General features: G+C 26.7%; 1 protein-coding gene across 4 annotated transcripts in view; it reads left to right on the top strand.

Moving 5' to 3' along the window:
- LOC135930665 (alpha- and gamma-adaptin-binding protein p34-like) overlaps nt 1–16,621 on the top strand; it is a 91,553-nt gene that overhangs the window by 62,414 nt on the left and 12,518 nt on the right. For 3 of the 4 annotated variants that reach the window (XR_010572854.1, XR_010572853.1, XR_010572849.1), the window contains exon 8: nt 10,830–10,905. Coding sequence is in view for 1 of the 4 variants with exons in the window: in XM_065467482.1 (XP_065323554.1) it covers nt 10,830–10,904 (75 nt within the window). In the remaining 3 variants the exon portion in view is untranslated. Of the gene's footprint in view, nt 1–10,829; nt 10,906–10,979; nt 11,215–16,621 lie in introns of those variants that run through there. The other variant, XM_065467482.1, reaches the window with a different exon arrangement.

The raw sequence follows: 16,621 nt of genomic DNA, 5'->3' as shown, positions 1-16,621 counted from the left end.
GCAACATGATGATACAAAGGATATTGATTGTGTTTTGTACATTTAAATAAAATGTTTGGATGACAATTTTATATTAGTCAACAGTTTTTGGTATAAATAAGGGTAAATTGTAAAGATTGGTAAGAATGATAGAATTGATAATGTAGAGTGTTTTGTTGGGAATAATATAAAAGAATTAAATTTTTTGTATCATTAATCTACAATTAAATTTTGATATATTGGAATTGTATAGAATTCATTGATGGAAAATTATGAAAGAGGACTGAATATTTTGGATGATAAAATCATTTTTATGTCAGGTTGTGGTATTGGCAGTGGTTGTAGTGTTGGCAGTGGTTGTAGTGTTGGCAGTGGTTGTAGTGTTGGCAGTGGTTGTAGTGTTGGCAGTGGTTGTAGTGTTGGCAGTGGTTGTTGTGTTGGCAGTGGTTATAGTGTTGGCAGTGATTGTAGTGTTGGCAGTGGTTGTAGTGTTGGCAGTAGTTGTAGTTTTATCGTTAGATTAATCAGGCGTAGGTGGTTATTTTGAAATAATTAACCATTTTTATGAAATAGGGTGTAATGTGAATTACACATATGATATATTTAATTATGAATGATAATTTGAAGGAATTGAAGTATGATGAAGTCAGAATAATATCTATGTTAGATGTGGATAGTTATTTTGATTTAGTGTTTTGCATTCTACATTTTCGTTATCAAAAAGTTTATAGTGCCTTCATTGGCGTGAACACTTTATTAATTAATGGATGATCAAATGAAATAATTTAGAAGAAGACAAGAGGATCTTGAGACCAAATTTTTCGTACAAACTATTTAAGGATAAAAATATTACCATTTTATTTTCAACACATATAAAAAATCAGGGTTGTGCAGACCGGCAAATAAGAATCGAAAAACAAATTTATTTTTAAAAAAATTTACGACATTTATTATTTATTTTATTACTAATTACGACATTAACATTTGTTATGCTTCAATTTATGTCCATGCCGTAAAAAATAGCTAAGCATTAATAAAATTATAATTTTTTTGCGTTGATTAAGCTATCTTTTTAAATAAAAACCAGTGGCTGAAATAATAGTTTTCTGCTAAAAATCTTGAGACGTTATTGTAATTCGGTAAAAATAAGGTTATTGCTAAACTATAATTTACTTCTGGCACCTTAAATCGATTATATGACTTATTTATTAACTCGTTTTTAGATATATTTTATTATCTCTAAAATATTACTTTAATTTTTTTTTAAATTCTTGAACCCTAACTGAACTTAACTGGTTCCTGAAATCTAATTCATTTCATTTAAATTTATTCATGTTTACAACCCTCAATATTTTTGATTCGTAATTTATTTATTCTCACTATGATATTTCATTTTAAATTTAGCGTTTCATTTTTTACATAAAACTCTTCATATTATCGAAGATCAATTCACTTTATAGCAAAAATGAATCTAACTAAAAATATTCAAGTATCTATTAAATAGAGAAAATGTTCAACACACTTATATTGGCCAAAATCATATATTATAAATGATAATTAATTCGATTCGAATACTAACGAAAAATCTAATAATAATTTGAGTATACAATTACAATCTACCAGATACTAGAGTTTTATATTTTCGTACTAAATAATATAGAATAATATAAAAAATAATCTGTAATAATTTGCTATTATTTTTTATGTATATATTGATATTAATACTTTATAGTAAAATTATATATTTAAATTAATATTAGACGCGAGACCCTTCAGGTACGATAAAATGTTACGATTTCTATAATCCGAAACTATTCTCTTTAATCTTTCTGTTAGATTTCGATACTTTTTTCGGGGTGAAGTTTCATCATCACCTCCTTGTAGTTGAACAATCTTTAACTCAGTTAAATTTTGTTGCTTTTTAAGTCCTTAAAATGGTATAAATATTCAATGTATATAAAATTATTTATTTGATCAATTTTTCATATTTTTTTAAAAAAAGCAAATTATCCTATGAAATTTTTTACCTGGGTGAATTTAATATTATACCTGCTATAAATTTCCATATCGTCGGATGATAGGATGTTAATAATGAATTAAAACTACGGTGCCATCCTTCCACAAATTTGTATTAGCCTCTCCGTTCAGTGTGGAATCATAACAATTCCATAAGGAAATAGGATAAATTGGGATTAATCTTTCTCTCCCATATGATTTCCCTATGTATGTATTTTCTATGTTAATGTCTCAAAAGCCATTATTACATCGGTTTCTGGCACGTAGGCCAAACATACCATCATTTTTAAATATAAACAAAATTGTGGATTAGTTTTATATAGAATTGATAGTTTTGGAAACTTTTGTATTTTTCTCCAAAAACGTTGACCAAAATGAAATAAACATCCTCGTTGTTTCGTTAACGGGAAGACCGATTTTAATGCATTGATTGCCGATAACTCGAAATCGGTCATTATAAAATCAGGAGAGATTGTTACATACTATCGAATAATTTCAAAAACTCGCTTGTAATCATCACTCCTTTTACCTGTCATCAATATGTATACTAGGGGGAAAACCGTTTTATTTATACCGTGAAGGGTATAAAGTATGAAAAAGTGCGGGGTGCATTTAAAAGTACCATCTGCGAACCACATTGCACATGAAGAGAGGAATTCAAGATTTCTTTCAGTCGATAATATTAAAATTCGTTCCTTTATCTTAATATATAATATAAAAATTGTAGTATTAAAAGTTTAATCAATAAATTTTAAAATAATTAATTGCAATTTACAATAAATAAAATAAATTTTGACTTGAAATTGAAATTGAAATATAAACTAGTAACGATTAAATTGTTTACCTCATCATCATGAATAATAAAATTCTCGCCTTTCTCGGTAATAGTGTATTCATAGGATAGAAATAATTCGGCCAAAGAAGTTGGGCACGATGGCGGATGATTGGGAGAGTTTCTTGTACGGAGTATTATCCTCTTAATAAGGTTGGAGTTAGGGATCTTTATTATGATGGATTCATCTAGATTTGCCAATATCTCCGAGATAATCATACTGGGAGTATCAATAGGTGTTTTTGCTTTATGCTTAATTTCGTTAATTATTTTTCGTGACTCCGTTTGAGCACAATCCGCAATATGATTGTGCTCGAATTTATTTGGAATTTTTTCATTATTTCGGCATGGAGCCTGGCCTTACACATGTGATTATCTCTCTCTACGCATCTGTAGTAGTAGGTAGGAGGTTTTTTTTGTCAAGCCTGTATAAAAAGTTATCATAGATCTCTAGATCTTAACCTTTATAACTTTTTAATCATAATTATTATAAAGATATATTTATTTGTAATTTGTTTTTATAAAAATAAAAATAGTTTTAATAAGATGTAAAATAAAATCACAAAAATTTTTGAATCTTTTCTATTCATAAAAAGCCAGGTGCCGTCATATAAATTCTCGGAACACCCTTAAATAAAAAAAAGGGATAAAATAATCTTAAAAAAATTATTCAGCGCTGGGCGATAAAATAATGTGATGAAATTTTAAAAATAAAAAAGATTTCTTCTTGTCCCAAAATATAAATCCTGATTTGTTTTATGATAGATAATATTTTAGCTAATCTTGGACAACTTTCATTGATAAATTATATCTAAAAGTTTCGCGAATTTAAGTGATTTATAGCAATGACCTGGAGAGCACATTTTTTAAAAATATATTTTTTAAACAAAATTTTTATGAAACTAAATTCTAATCATCTCGGCCAAGGCCTGTTTATGAATAATTATGATGATATTTTTGAGTTTCCGGTTGTTATTTTTTTAAAATATGCTCGACAATCAGAAGTAGTAATGTTAAAATTATGAAATATGAAAAGGTTTCTTTCTTTATCAGTTCCTATTAATGCCTTGCTTTAACTAGTAGAGTAGCCAGTTTAAAAAAACTATCAACAACTAAGCCAGTCTTACGTCAATTTTAAATTTTATCAATATTTAATACTTTGTGAGTTATTTTAATCTGCACTGCCCAGCCTGAATTTCTTTAAAATAAATATTAATTTATATAGATAATAATGGTAATTTAAAATATATGGTTTTAAAATATATAGCCCGGCCAGTGTATTTAAAAAAAATTTTTTTTAGGAGGGCTCGGGTATATTTGAAAAATTAAAATACGGCCCGGGCCGGGTTTAAGGCTCAGCCATCTGCGCATTTTTAATTTCCCTGATAAATGTGATTTTACCAAATTTATTCCGAAAATCTACTCTGAGAAATCTGCACTGCCCAGCCTGAATTTCTTTAAAATAAATATTAATTTATATAGATAATAATGGTAATTTAAAATATATGGTTTTAAAATATATAGCCCGGCCAGTGTATTTAAAAAAATTTTTTTTTAGGAGGGCTCGGGTATATTTGAAAAATTAAAATACGGCCCGGGCCGGGTTTAAGGCTCAGCCATCTGCGCATTTTTAATTTCCCTGATAAATGTGATTTTACCAAATTTATTCCGAAAATCTACTCTGAGAATTTCATATGATTTTGCTAAAAAATTTTTGTATTTAACAATTTATAATGAAAATCCATATATAAAAAAATCAAAATTAAGGTAAGAAAGTTTGATAGGTATTTTGTTGTATTATTTTTTGCATTTTAAATAATTAATTGAGCGCGTTAAATTTTAAATATTATTTTGCCGGAAATGCATTCCAATATGTGTAGAATACCCACCTTATAAATTTCAGAATATTTTATATTGAACTTCTTAATATAAATTAAAGTTTATTCATGTCATAAGATTGCCAGAAATTTATAAATAGCGTTATTAGCCTAAAAATTGGCTAAACCTAATTAGGCTTAGCCGAAAGATCGCTTGGCTCTAATTAGACAAAAAGTAGGCACTGGGAGCTCGGCTAATAGCACGTCAAGGTTATGCAAAAATAAGCCTAGCCTTAATTATTATATATTCATATTTATTAAAATTATTATTATATAATTTTGTATATATTTATTATGTAACGATATATTATGCCTAGACATGTGCGCCGCCGCCGGTGATTTTGACCACACCGACGCCGCGCGCCAAAAAAGTGTCGGCGCTCAACACGCCGCTGCCGATCTAAAAATTCGGCGGCGTGGCGGCGTGATACATATTTTTTATTAATTTATTTTATATATTATTTATGAATTTTAATTAGAAGAAAAATATTTATTTTTTGAATTATTAAAAAATGCGATTTTATTTTTTAAAATTAATAAATATTATTTGCTATAAATTTGATTTGTAACAATCCATATTCGTTCACTTTTGGCAGGTTTGTAACTAACGTGCTAGATAAATAAGATTAGGACATTAAATTTGAAAAGGTAATTGTATACTCGTTACATAAAATTTATTTTTTATCATAATAGGAAATTTTAATTAATGATTTTTATTTTGTTGCCATTATAACATATATAAAAATACCAGGACTAAAACAATTATAATGGATGCAGCATTGCAATATCCTGTAACAAAATATAGTATATCCTTCCTAGCAAAGCCTTCTTTTGCATGGAAACATTTTGGATCCTTAATATTAAAAACTGACACAAATAATAAGAGAACCAGTGTTGCTACAGATAAAATCTTTTGTAATATATGCTTGCAAATAGCACTTGATAAAGATGGTGAGGAAGAAAATAATTATTCATTTTCAGTGTAAAATTTTTGATTATTTTAAAATTAGTTATCGAATCAAATCTTTTTCAAAAAATATCAGCACATCAAATATAATAAAACATTTACTTGACAAACATGATTTATCATGTAAAGAAGAAATATCACAAAATTTAAAGTTATTTTTCAAAACCATTGTAGAAGATACAACTGACCCTATAAAAGATAAAAAATGGATTCTGGTAAGGAATTATGTTCTCATGTGTTGCAAGGATTTAATGCCATTCTCTTCTATAAATAATACTGGAATGCAAGATTTTTGTAAAATCATTATATTTTTTTATAGGGCAATCTAGGATATTTAATTATTTTATAACATCCCACATTTAAAATTTTTTATGGCATAATACTTTTATTATTAAATTTTTATTGTGTAGAAATATGGCATTATTTCAGATGCCAAAGAATTACCAGGTAGAACTACACTTAGCCGGAGTGGATTAGATGATGTGTATTTAACAATGAAAGCATACATATGCCAACAAATTAATATAGGTCCTAAATTTTGTGCTATAACTTTTGATATGTAGACCGATATATATAGACAGCGAAATTATATCACCTTTACATTTAACGAAATAGATAATAATTTTAATATTGTATTTTATACATTGGCGACACATCATGTCACTCAAAAACATACCGCTTAAACTATTCTTTCCGAGATAGAAAAAGTTGAAAATGAATTTGATTTAAGGTCCAAGAAAATTCAAATGGTTACGGATGCAGGACCCAATGTAAAGAAAAGTGTTCGTCTAGGAGAATATGACCATCATTTATGTTTGGGGCATGGATTACATAATCTAGTGACAGTCGATGGAATAAAAAAAGTTAATAAAATAGAAATCATTAAAAAAGTGAGAGAAGTTATAGTTACCTTAAGATTTAAAACAGCGGATTTTGAAAATAAGAAAATAGAAAATGTTTTGAATCGATATCATATACATCAGATATTTTAGATTTGGATGATAATGATCCTTTTTATGAAGATCGTTTGTGGTTTGATGATGATAGTGAAAATCAAAAATCATATGAGAAAAAACATAAAACCTTAAAATTAAATGTGCCTACACTTTGGCATAGTATTTTAATAATGCTGGAAAGTGTGACTGGCAATAACAAAAATCCTATAAATATTCTATTAAATAGAATGGAGAAACCGGATCTCAAATTATTTAACTCCGATTGGGACTTGGTGCATGAACTTTTAAATTTTCTTAAAACCTTCAAAAAAACTATTGAATTTTTATTACTATAAACTTAGCCTTATTATTTCGTAGTGAAATTAAAATCATTTAATTGTAAAAGAATATGATAGTCCTCCCATGCCATCCCTTAAACAAAATATGCTTACTAAATTTGATCATAGATTTCCAATAACCGATCTTCTGATAGTATTTTAAAATACATAAATTATTTTTTATATATTATTTCTCTTTCTTTTATTTTTTTACTTAGGTGTTAGGAGCACTTTTGGATCCTCGTTTTCAATCTATAAACATAGTAAATAAATATTAAAGGAAAAAAATATTACTCCGGTTGAATTTTTATGTCAACACGATACCTCTCTACGGCCTTATACGGACGAATTAAACGAATCTGGAACGACGGAAGTTGCTTCAAAACTCGATTATCTTAAGTCATTGGCTACGAAACATTCATCTATTCAAAACAATAACCTGCAACAACAAGACTATTTAACTAGTTTAGAAAAAGAGTGTTATTCATTATTTTCGCCTTATAATGGAGATAAAAGATGCCTTCGATTTTTGGAAGATAAGAGCATTGGATCTTCTTAAACTTTCAATATTAGCTAGAAAGGTCCTGTTCGTTCCAGCTACGAGCACACTCAGCGAGCGTGCATTTTTATGGGGCTCACTCTGAACTCTAAAAGATCATTATTATGTCCTTTAAATCTTAATAAAATAATATTTATTCATGATAATTATAACTTAATGAAATCATTAAATTATAGTTATAAACATAATAAAGTATAAATTTTATTTTAAAAGTGTTTCCAAAGAATTTATAAATTTAATTAAAAAAATTTAAGTTAGAAAAATATTTGACGTCGCCGCGCCGCCGACGATTTTTGTGGCGGCGTCTAAATCGATTTGCCGCCGCCAACCGATCATTTTAAAAAAAGACGCCGCCGCCGAAAATGCTGTCGGCGCACATGTCTAATTATGCCTAATTTTTGTTTAATTATTTTTCTCCTTTTTTATGCTAAGCCGTTTTTGAATTTTCTAAAATTAACAAATTAGGGGAGACCGGGGTACATTGAGTACAGGGGAACGTTAGGACATTCTAATTATAATTTGAGCTATTATTTTATAAGACTGGAAATTTGAGCCTAACATAGATAATTTTGTCATACATGATTGGCTAAAAAAGATTTGAAAAATATTTAGTATTTTAATTTTTACAGAAGAAAATGTGTTTTGGCATACCAAAAGTAATAAAAAATATTTGCAAACTATATTTATAAATAAAGCTTCAAAAATCATAATAAATAGATTTTAGGAAAGCCTAAACCCTATTTTCCAATCTGGCAAACTTTCAGAATCAATAAATATGATTTTGGATGATATTTATAAAGTTAGTGGGCTCGGTCATAGTTGGTCATAGTATAGTTGGGACACGCCATTTTAGCTCATTTTATCAACAATTTTATTATTTTATTATTAATTTAGTATTGTGAATAATAAATAATTAAATACTTATCTTTCACTATGTTTATGATTAAAAATTTTTTTTTTTACAATTTTTTTTTCGCCAAAATAAATTTCCTAAATTTTGCTAAAAATTTTTTTATATAGTTATTGATTATGAATTATAATATTATCAATAAAATCATATGTGTCATAGTCTCTAGTCTTACTGGATTACTGATTTTAAATTTTTAAATCTATTTAGACCTCTATTTCACGAGTGTTCCAACTATCACATATGTGTGTCCCAACGTACACAGAGTCTGTCATAGTTGGGACAAAAAAAAATTTTTTTTTAAATTCAATTTTCTAAAAAAATATAATCTTCATAAAATATATATTAATTATTTCAAATAGCCTATACTTTTGGGATTCAGAAGATATTTATTTTAATTATTCAGATTAGTCTACTAATATTAAAATTATTAAGGTTTGAACGAAAAGTGTCCCAACCATCCCCGGTCTCCCCTACTCAAAATTATACACTTATTGGTGTTTTTCTGGCAAAATCAGATTTTTAAATTTAATAAAACTCACTCAATTAATGATTTTAAATGTAAATAATAACAAAAAATAAAACAATACCCAACAAACCAAAATTAAGTTTAGTTAAAAGATCTTAGAATACTGTATAATATTCATAGGGTAAGCACCAGGGCTGGCTGGATCAGTTTCTGTCGAAATCATCATAGGTTCGAAAATAATTATACCTTGGGGGGTGGGTAGCTTCTTAATAAAAAATTTTTCCCGATTAAAGCAATATTTCTAATTCCCAGCATAGCATAAGGATTTTCATGACCTACGCTTCCTAAGAAAGATATCTTACTTTGCTAATATATTTTTTTATAGGGCCTTCCTTTCGACTGTAGAAAGTTGAATCATAGATAATAAGTTCGCTTCTGCTTATTTAATTAATATAATATCCGTCTATGCTTGCTTTTAATACTTTTTAATATGTTTCTATATTCATTTATAAAATTTTTGTTTTTAATCGCATAACTAGGAAAAAGACCCACCAGGAATCACAAGAATCAATAGGAAATCATTATATTGTTTTCTCAATTCCTATGTCACAATAATCGCAATTTCATCATTAGAGATTAAATGAATTAAGTTCTAAGATGTGTAGCCATTCAATTCTACAATCTTATGATGCTGAATATTGTTTTATGTCTTGTGATAAACTTTAGCCTTATCTTTTTGATTAAGCAATAAGAAAACACTTTATACAAATTTATTATCAAAAAATGCTTATCACAATACTAATCCCACACTAATTAAAATATAAATGATTTTTGAAGGCTAATTATCTGTTTGGCTCAATGTTTTAAATAAGACTATCCTTAGTACCTTGCAAATTTAATTTATTACAGCAGAAGCTTCATCAAAAATCTTTATTTTAAATTTTAGGTCTTCCTGTCCCAAATTTAATTGAAAAATAAACTAAACGCATATTTAAACAATAAATTAATATAAAAATAATTTCTTTACCCTAATCCTAAAACATCTATTGCTATTTTTTTTATATATTTTGAGTAAAAAAAATTAAAAGCCTTAGCCCTATTTTTAAAAAAATTAATTTCCAGGTTCAACCAAGTCTGTCTAAAGGCTGATAAATATAAAATTGTAATTTTCATCAAACTCCATTCTCGATATTGCAACTGTTGTAATTCATTTAAGATAATGCATTCGCGATAATTCATTCGCTATAATACATTCGCGGTAAAGCTTTTGCTGCAATGCATTCGCGATAATGCTTTCGCTATAATACATTCGCGATAACACTTTCGCGGTATTATATTAGCGCTAATGCATTCGCTTTAATATTTTCGCTGTATCATATTTGCTATAATGCATTCGCGGTAATGCATTCGCGGTAATGCATTCGCAATATTATATTCTCGATAATGCATTCGCGATACTGTTTTCGCTATGATGCATTCGCGCTAATACATTCGCTATAATGCATTCGCATGCATTCGCGATACTGTTTTCGTTATGATGCATGGATGATAATGCATTCGCGATAATATCTTTTCGCGGTAATCGACATTCGCTGTAATGCATTCGCGATAATACATTTCGCGGTATTGACATTAACCATTTAATCTAAGCAAAATAAGTTAAAATAAATAAATATTTTGTAAAATTTAAGATTTCTATCTTATATCCAAATATTAAATCAAAAGAATGAATATAAATGGAGATATATACATTTGACATTGGGGTCTATTACACCCCACCAGAGTACTTACGTCATTTGAAGGATTAAGTATTTTGATCAAAATAAAATTCTATTATTGATTTAAGTCACTGATCTTTTTTAAAAAAATCGGGGTAATTTAAATTGCAATTTTAATCAAATAATTCATTTTTATTCGCCAACACTACATGTTATTAATTATAATTCAAAGGTAGCGATATCTTTCTGGAAGGCTATTAAAGGTGACGAGTCCGAAATTGAAGGGATACAAGATGATTCCGATTGAAGTATTACTTGTTAAATATAATAATCACTTTAAAATATTCATTAATCTATTTATTACATTATATAACAAATTTAGATGAGGGTATGCTTGGAAAAACTCTTGATTTATGATTATAATAATCTTGCCTTGCAAAATCGTTTAATATTTATCGTCTTATAATAACATTTTATATTATGATCAATATGTCAAAAAATGACACGTCATAGATTGGAAATAACACTGCTCCATATAACTCGATTTTCTCTAAAAAACTTTTGTATAAAATAAAGATTATATATATTTTTCAATTATTACTTATTTAGAAAAATGTAAATAGAATTTAAATCTTTTATATTTCTTAATTAATTTAATAATTATGTGGATTTCACGATAAAAACACCATTTTAGGTCAGTCGCCTTCAGATTCTTTTGAAATGTTATGTAATAAAATTTTAGATTACAAAGTCATTTATGGGCTGGGATATGGGCTCTTAAAGTGCAGAATTTTATCAAATCTTTTAATTTTGAAATATGTATATCCTTGAAAGCCTTTGAGCTAGCAAATTCAAATTTATTCTAATAGCTTAATAATATATCTTTAAATATTATTAAAAAATTTAATTTGACCAAAAAAAATATTAAGGACAAGAACTATAAAGGGAGTTTTCTTTTATTTTTTTTAATATAAAGTAGTTTAGATCAAGACTAGCATGGAGATTCTACATTTCTTTTAACCTTTTTCAAATCTATTACTAACTTCTTCAAAATCATAAATAAAATATATTTATTATTATTAGAATTGTAAGTTGCCTAATTTTACTGAAACTAGACATGGGTTATGGCTTGATAAGTAACTTAGTTAGGGTTAGAGAGGTATGTTCAGGGGATTAATTTACCATGAAAGTTTTGTTTAATTGAAACTAGGTACGGGATAAAGGCCTGACAGGTAATTTAGGAGTAAGGTTAGCACCATACAAGTATGGTTTAACTTTAAGGTTAATTTAATTTATCAAAAAATCATATTTTTTATTCAAAATTTTTATTTGGGGATTTATTTCCTATTTTGTTGATTTTATCATAATTTTAAAATATTATTTAGGATACAATTATAGGAGTTTTTTTTTCTGGGAATTATTTTCCTGGTAATTTTTAATCGAGGAAGAACTTTATATTTTTTTCTGGGAATTCAGTAAAATAATTTATTTTTATGGAAATTAAAAAATCTATAGTATCCGTTATACGAAGAAATTTTAAACATGAATTGATTTAAATCTACAAAATATTTTATACATATTTCAATCATTAGAATGAGCAACAGCTATTTCATTATAACTCTGTTCCTCTATTAATTTCAATTTTTGATGATTATATGCTATTTAATCTAAGAATAAGAGTTCAAAGATACGTATATAAATTCTAATTTTCGATAGAAACTATCTTTACAATTTTTAAACATACATACACAAAATATGGTCATCGCATTCGACCTTTATTATGGCTATAGGTTTCATTAAACAAAATCATTTTATATATTTAGTAGCAAAATCTACCATTTTATTATAAAATTTAAATTTTTATAGCATGCTAAGATAATTTATTGTTATGGAGATGTTATCAATTTCAAAATGAGAGCATATTTTTAATTCTAGTATCTCAGTGTAATCTAATAATCTGTTCTTGCTAAATGTTTATAATCTTGAATGTAGGAAAAAGATAATAGATATTATTTCTAAAAATTTTAAAGCATATTTTTTTTAGAATTATCTTATTTTGGCTCTTACGACATTGGCCTTTTTCCATTTTATGATATAAATTTTTAAACCAGCATTTAGACAGGGTTAGGCACGTTACTCTGAAAATGTAACGGTTGCCGTTACTCAAGATAAAAATAACAGTATGTTATTCTCGTTGCCTCAAAAAATTCAGAACATGTAACGATGAAAAAGATTTTCGTTACATCAAAAATTTTTTAATCATACTTTTGCTGCAAGTTATTAAAATAATATCGTCTTTTATTTGGCCTATTAATCAAGGTATCACGGCGACAATTCAGCGCGTATCTATTAAAGTTGCAATTTATTATATATTACTTAGTATAAAAAAATAAGATGTGTAATATCAAAAAATTAACAACCAATATTTATACCTATTTCTTTGGTTGACCAATTTACCACATAAGATATGTTGATTAGTAGTTAGTGTTATGTAAGCCGAGATTTTGGGCATAGAAGAAAGAAAGAAAAAGAAAGGTTTGGACCTCTATTTCGAATCTTACATATTATTTTGGCTAGAATTTAAATAGACCGTTTTTAAAAATAGACCAAGCCATGATCCAAAAAAAATCAAATTAAGACTGACTCATTTTTTAGATTTATTAAAAATCCTTAAATTCTATTAATCCTTTTTTAAAAAAAACATTATGCTTAGGCTAATTTTTTCTATAATATAAATCAAAAATTAAAATATCAAAAAAAATTAACAACCAATATTGATATCTATTTCTTTGGTTGACCAATTTACTACATAAGGTATGTTGATTAGTAGCCAATGTTATGTAAGCCGAGATTTTGGGCACATTATTTTTAAGGGGGTATATTATTTTTTTAAACTTTTATAATTTTATTTATTTTTTTTATTGTCTAAAATTAGGCGTGAAAAGGGGATTTAAGATTTAACAATATAGTATTTATCAGAGGGGTATTTTGGGTCTATACAACGGTTGATGAAGATTGTAGCCAAAATAATATAAAAGATTAGAGATAGAGGTCAAATCTTTCTTTTTCTTTCTTCCTTCTTTGCACAAAATCTCCAGGCTTACATAATATTGGCTACTAATCAACATACCTTATAATGTGCTAAATTGGTCCATTAAAGAAATAGGTATAAATATTAGTTAATTTTTTTCGATATTGCACATTTAGTAAATAAAATTTAGATTTTTGTAAAAATAAATATGAAGAAAAATTAATAATACCAACATTCAAAATGACTTTTATTTAATCATCCTTATATTTTTATGCTAAGTAATTTATAATAAATTGCAACTGTAATAGATACGCGCCGAATTGTCGCCGCGCCGACGTAGAACTATTAATTAAATTGGCAAAAAAAGCATTCTACGGGAACGGAGAATGGTAAATTTGTATTATAACGAATAAAAATTTCTTGATTATCAAATATTTATGCAATATATTAATTTAATGATGTATCATGAAGATGTAAAATTACTCTAATCTCTACAACATTTGAATTCTTTGTAGGGTCCAACTCTGAAATAAAAAATATTATTTGTAGAATTAGTTGCGTCTGGGAGATTTGGCTAAAAATTGCAGAAATCTTGTATCCTTTACCTTCAAAAGGCCCTATCGTTTTATTTATCAGAAAATGATAACCCCCAGAATAATTTATAGAATGGATGGGAAATTTAAAAAAAATTTAATAGAATAATAAATGCAAAGACATTTAATATAGAATTTATAATTCTGCAGTAGTGTAACCTGGTGTTTGAAGCTCTAATAATTTTTTCCGGATTACAAATATTGGTACTAAATTATAAAAATTTTCCTCTTTTTGAATCTTATTCAATTATTCATAATGAATGCTAGGATTTTTATTCATACTTCTAAAAAATAAATTTCTTTTTCTTTAAAGACTGGAAGATCTGCATTTGGACCAAAGCTCATCGTGCTGAGAAATATTGAGCACTATTTTCGTTAGGTTATTTTAATATGATTTTTTTTTAAAAGTTTTCATATCACAATTATTTTGGCTTATTGATATTTTATCTCAAGGGCGGACTGGCCAGTAAGCTTAGTGGGAAAATCTCCCACGTGGCCTCGAGATTTTACAAATTTGGGGCCTCCTTAGTAAAGAAAAAAGAATTTTTTTAAAAAAAATTGGCATAAAATGATCTAAATATGTTTTAACACAAATATTTTTAAAAATATTATAAATTTGAATAATTATTATATATTAATTTAATTATCTGGTGGAATTATAAGAACTATAAAAAATTCATTCATTCTTTTAAAAATAAAACCATTTGTTTTAAAATAAATAGCCGCATATAAATATTAAAATTAATTTATGCAATATTTATAGTTTATATCAGAGACCTGCAGAGGTATCATTTACACGGCCCGGCCCTGTTTTAAATTTTTTAAACCCGGCCCGGCCCGCATATTTTTTAAAAATATTTTTCACGGCCCGGATTTAAAAATTTCAGGCCCGGCTCGGAATTTTTTAAAATTATATTCGACCTGGTATATACAAAATTTCACCTATGATGTATTTTACCATATTTTTCAGCGAGTATTATCGCTTATTATTTAAAAAATACATGTAAGAAGCTAATATTTTGAGAATATTATATTGAATTTATAATTATAAAACTGTTATTTATAAAAATGGATATTTTGAGCATATACTATATTTTATATTGCATTTATAAAAATAAAACTAATATTCATAAAAATGGTAATAATATTTTGAGCATATACTATATTTTATATTGCATTTAAAAAAAATAAAACTAATATTTAATTTATAAAAATGGAAAATATTTTGAGAATATAATATATTGTATTTAATTTACTATTTAATTTATAAAATAAAAATAAATTGCTATTTAAAAAAATGCATGTATAATAAATAGTATTTTGAAAATATAATCTAATTGCACAATATTAATATAATTTATTTTATAATATAAATTTTTAACAAAAGAAGATAATTGTATTATATAATATTGTAAAAAAAAATAATGAAAAATGTTGGATTAAAAACTTTCATGACTCAAGGTAAATATAATAAATGCAATAAATATTTGACAGTTTGCAAAGTAAAAAACCAGCATGATTGACGAAACCCTATACTCAAGAAAGATATTAAAAATTCACAAATTATCATGAAGAAAGAGAAGCATATTACCTTTTCAGGTTGAAGATTACTTCTTCTTTCTTCAAGAATTCTCCCAGTAGTGGAAAAATTCGGCTCACAGCTTGCACTTGAAGCAGGAATTGCCAATACCCGTTTTGCCAATTTTGCTAAAATTGGAAATTCGCTTTGATGAGCCGCCCACCACTCTAACAAATTATCCACCTTAAATGTTTCATCTATTTTTTATTTATGTAATTATAATATTCATCATCGGGTATTGACATATTACCAGAATTACCATCGCCCCATTTGTCATAAAACGATTCAGTTTGTGTAACAACAGTCGTAATTTGACTGGTCGGTGGTATTTCATTTACTTCCTGAGCCTCTTGTAATTTAATATAATCTTTTATATAGTTTTCCGTCATCTTGCGATCTGTCCCTGACAACATACGTAATTGCTTGAATTTGGGACAGAGAAAAAGTGAAATAAAATGATACTTGTGTAAAACAAATTTTTCAATTAAAAAATGCTTTATATTAAGTAAAATCAATTTTATTTCTCCTTTTTCGCTTTGAAAGGTATTACAAACTTCAAGAAGTGATATTCCTTTATATGATTGTTTTGGTAAAATATATTCTAAAAATTTAGATATAAATTATAAAAAAATATATTAATAATACTTGAATATGGGGGCTTATTTAAGATATTCCTTTATTTGAATGTTTTGGTAAAATATGTTGTAAAAATTTAGATATGAATTATAAAAAAATATATTAATACTTTGAATAAATTTGCAGGAAATTAATAATTAGATCGATCTGTGGGTGTTAGGTAGTGTTAACCATCACTCAATATT

This window comes from Gordionus sp. m RMFG-2023, chromosome 1, assembly GCF_954871325.1.
Source record: "Gordionus sp. m RMFG-2023 chromosome 1, tfGorSpeb1-WG-v2, whole genome shotgun sequence".
NCBI lineage: Eukaryota > Metazoa > Nematomorpha > Gordioida > Chordodea > Parachordodidae > Gordionus > Gordionus sp. m RMFG-2023.
Note: the sequence above shows the minus strand (reverse complement) of the source record. Positions and strands in the feature narration are given on the sequence as shown.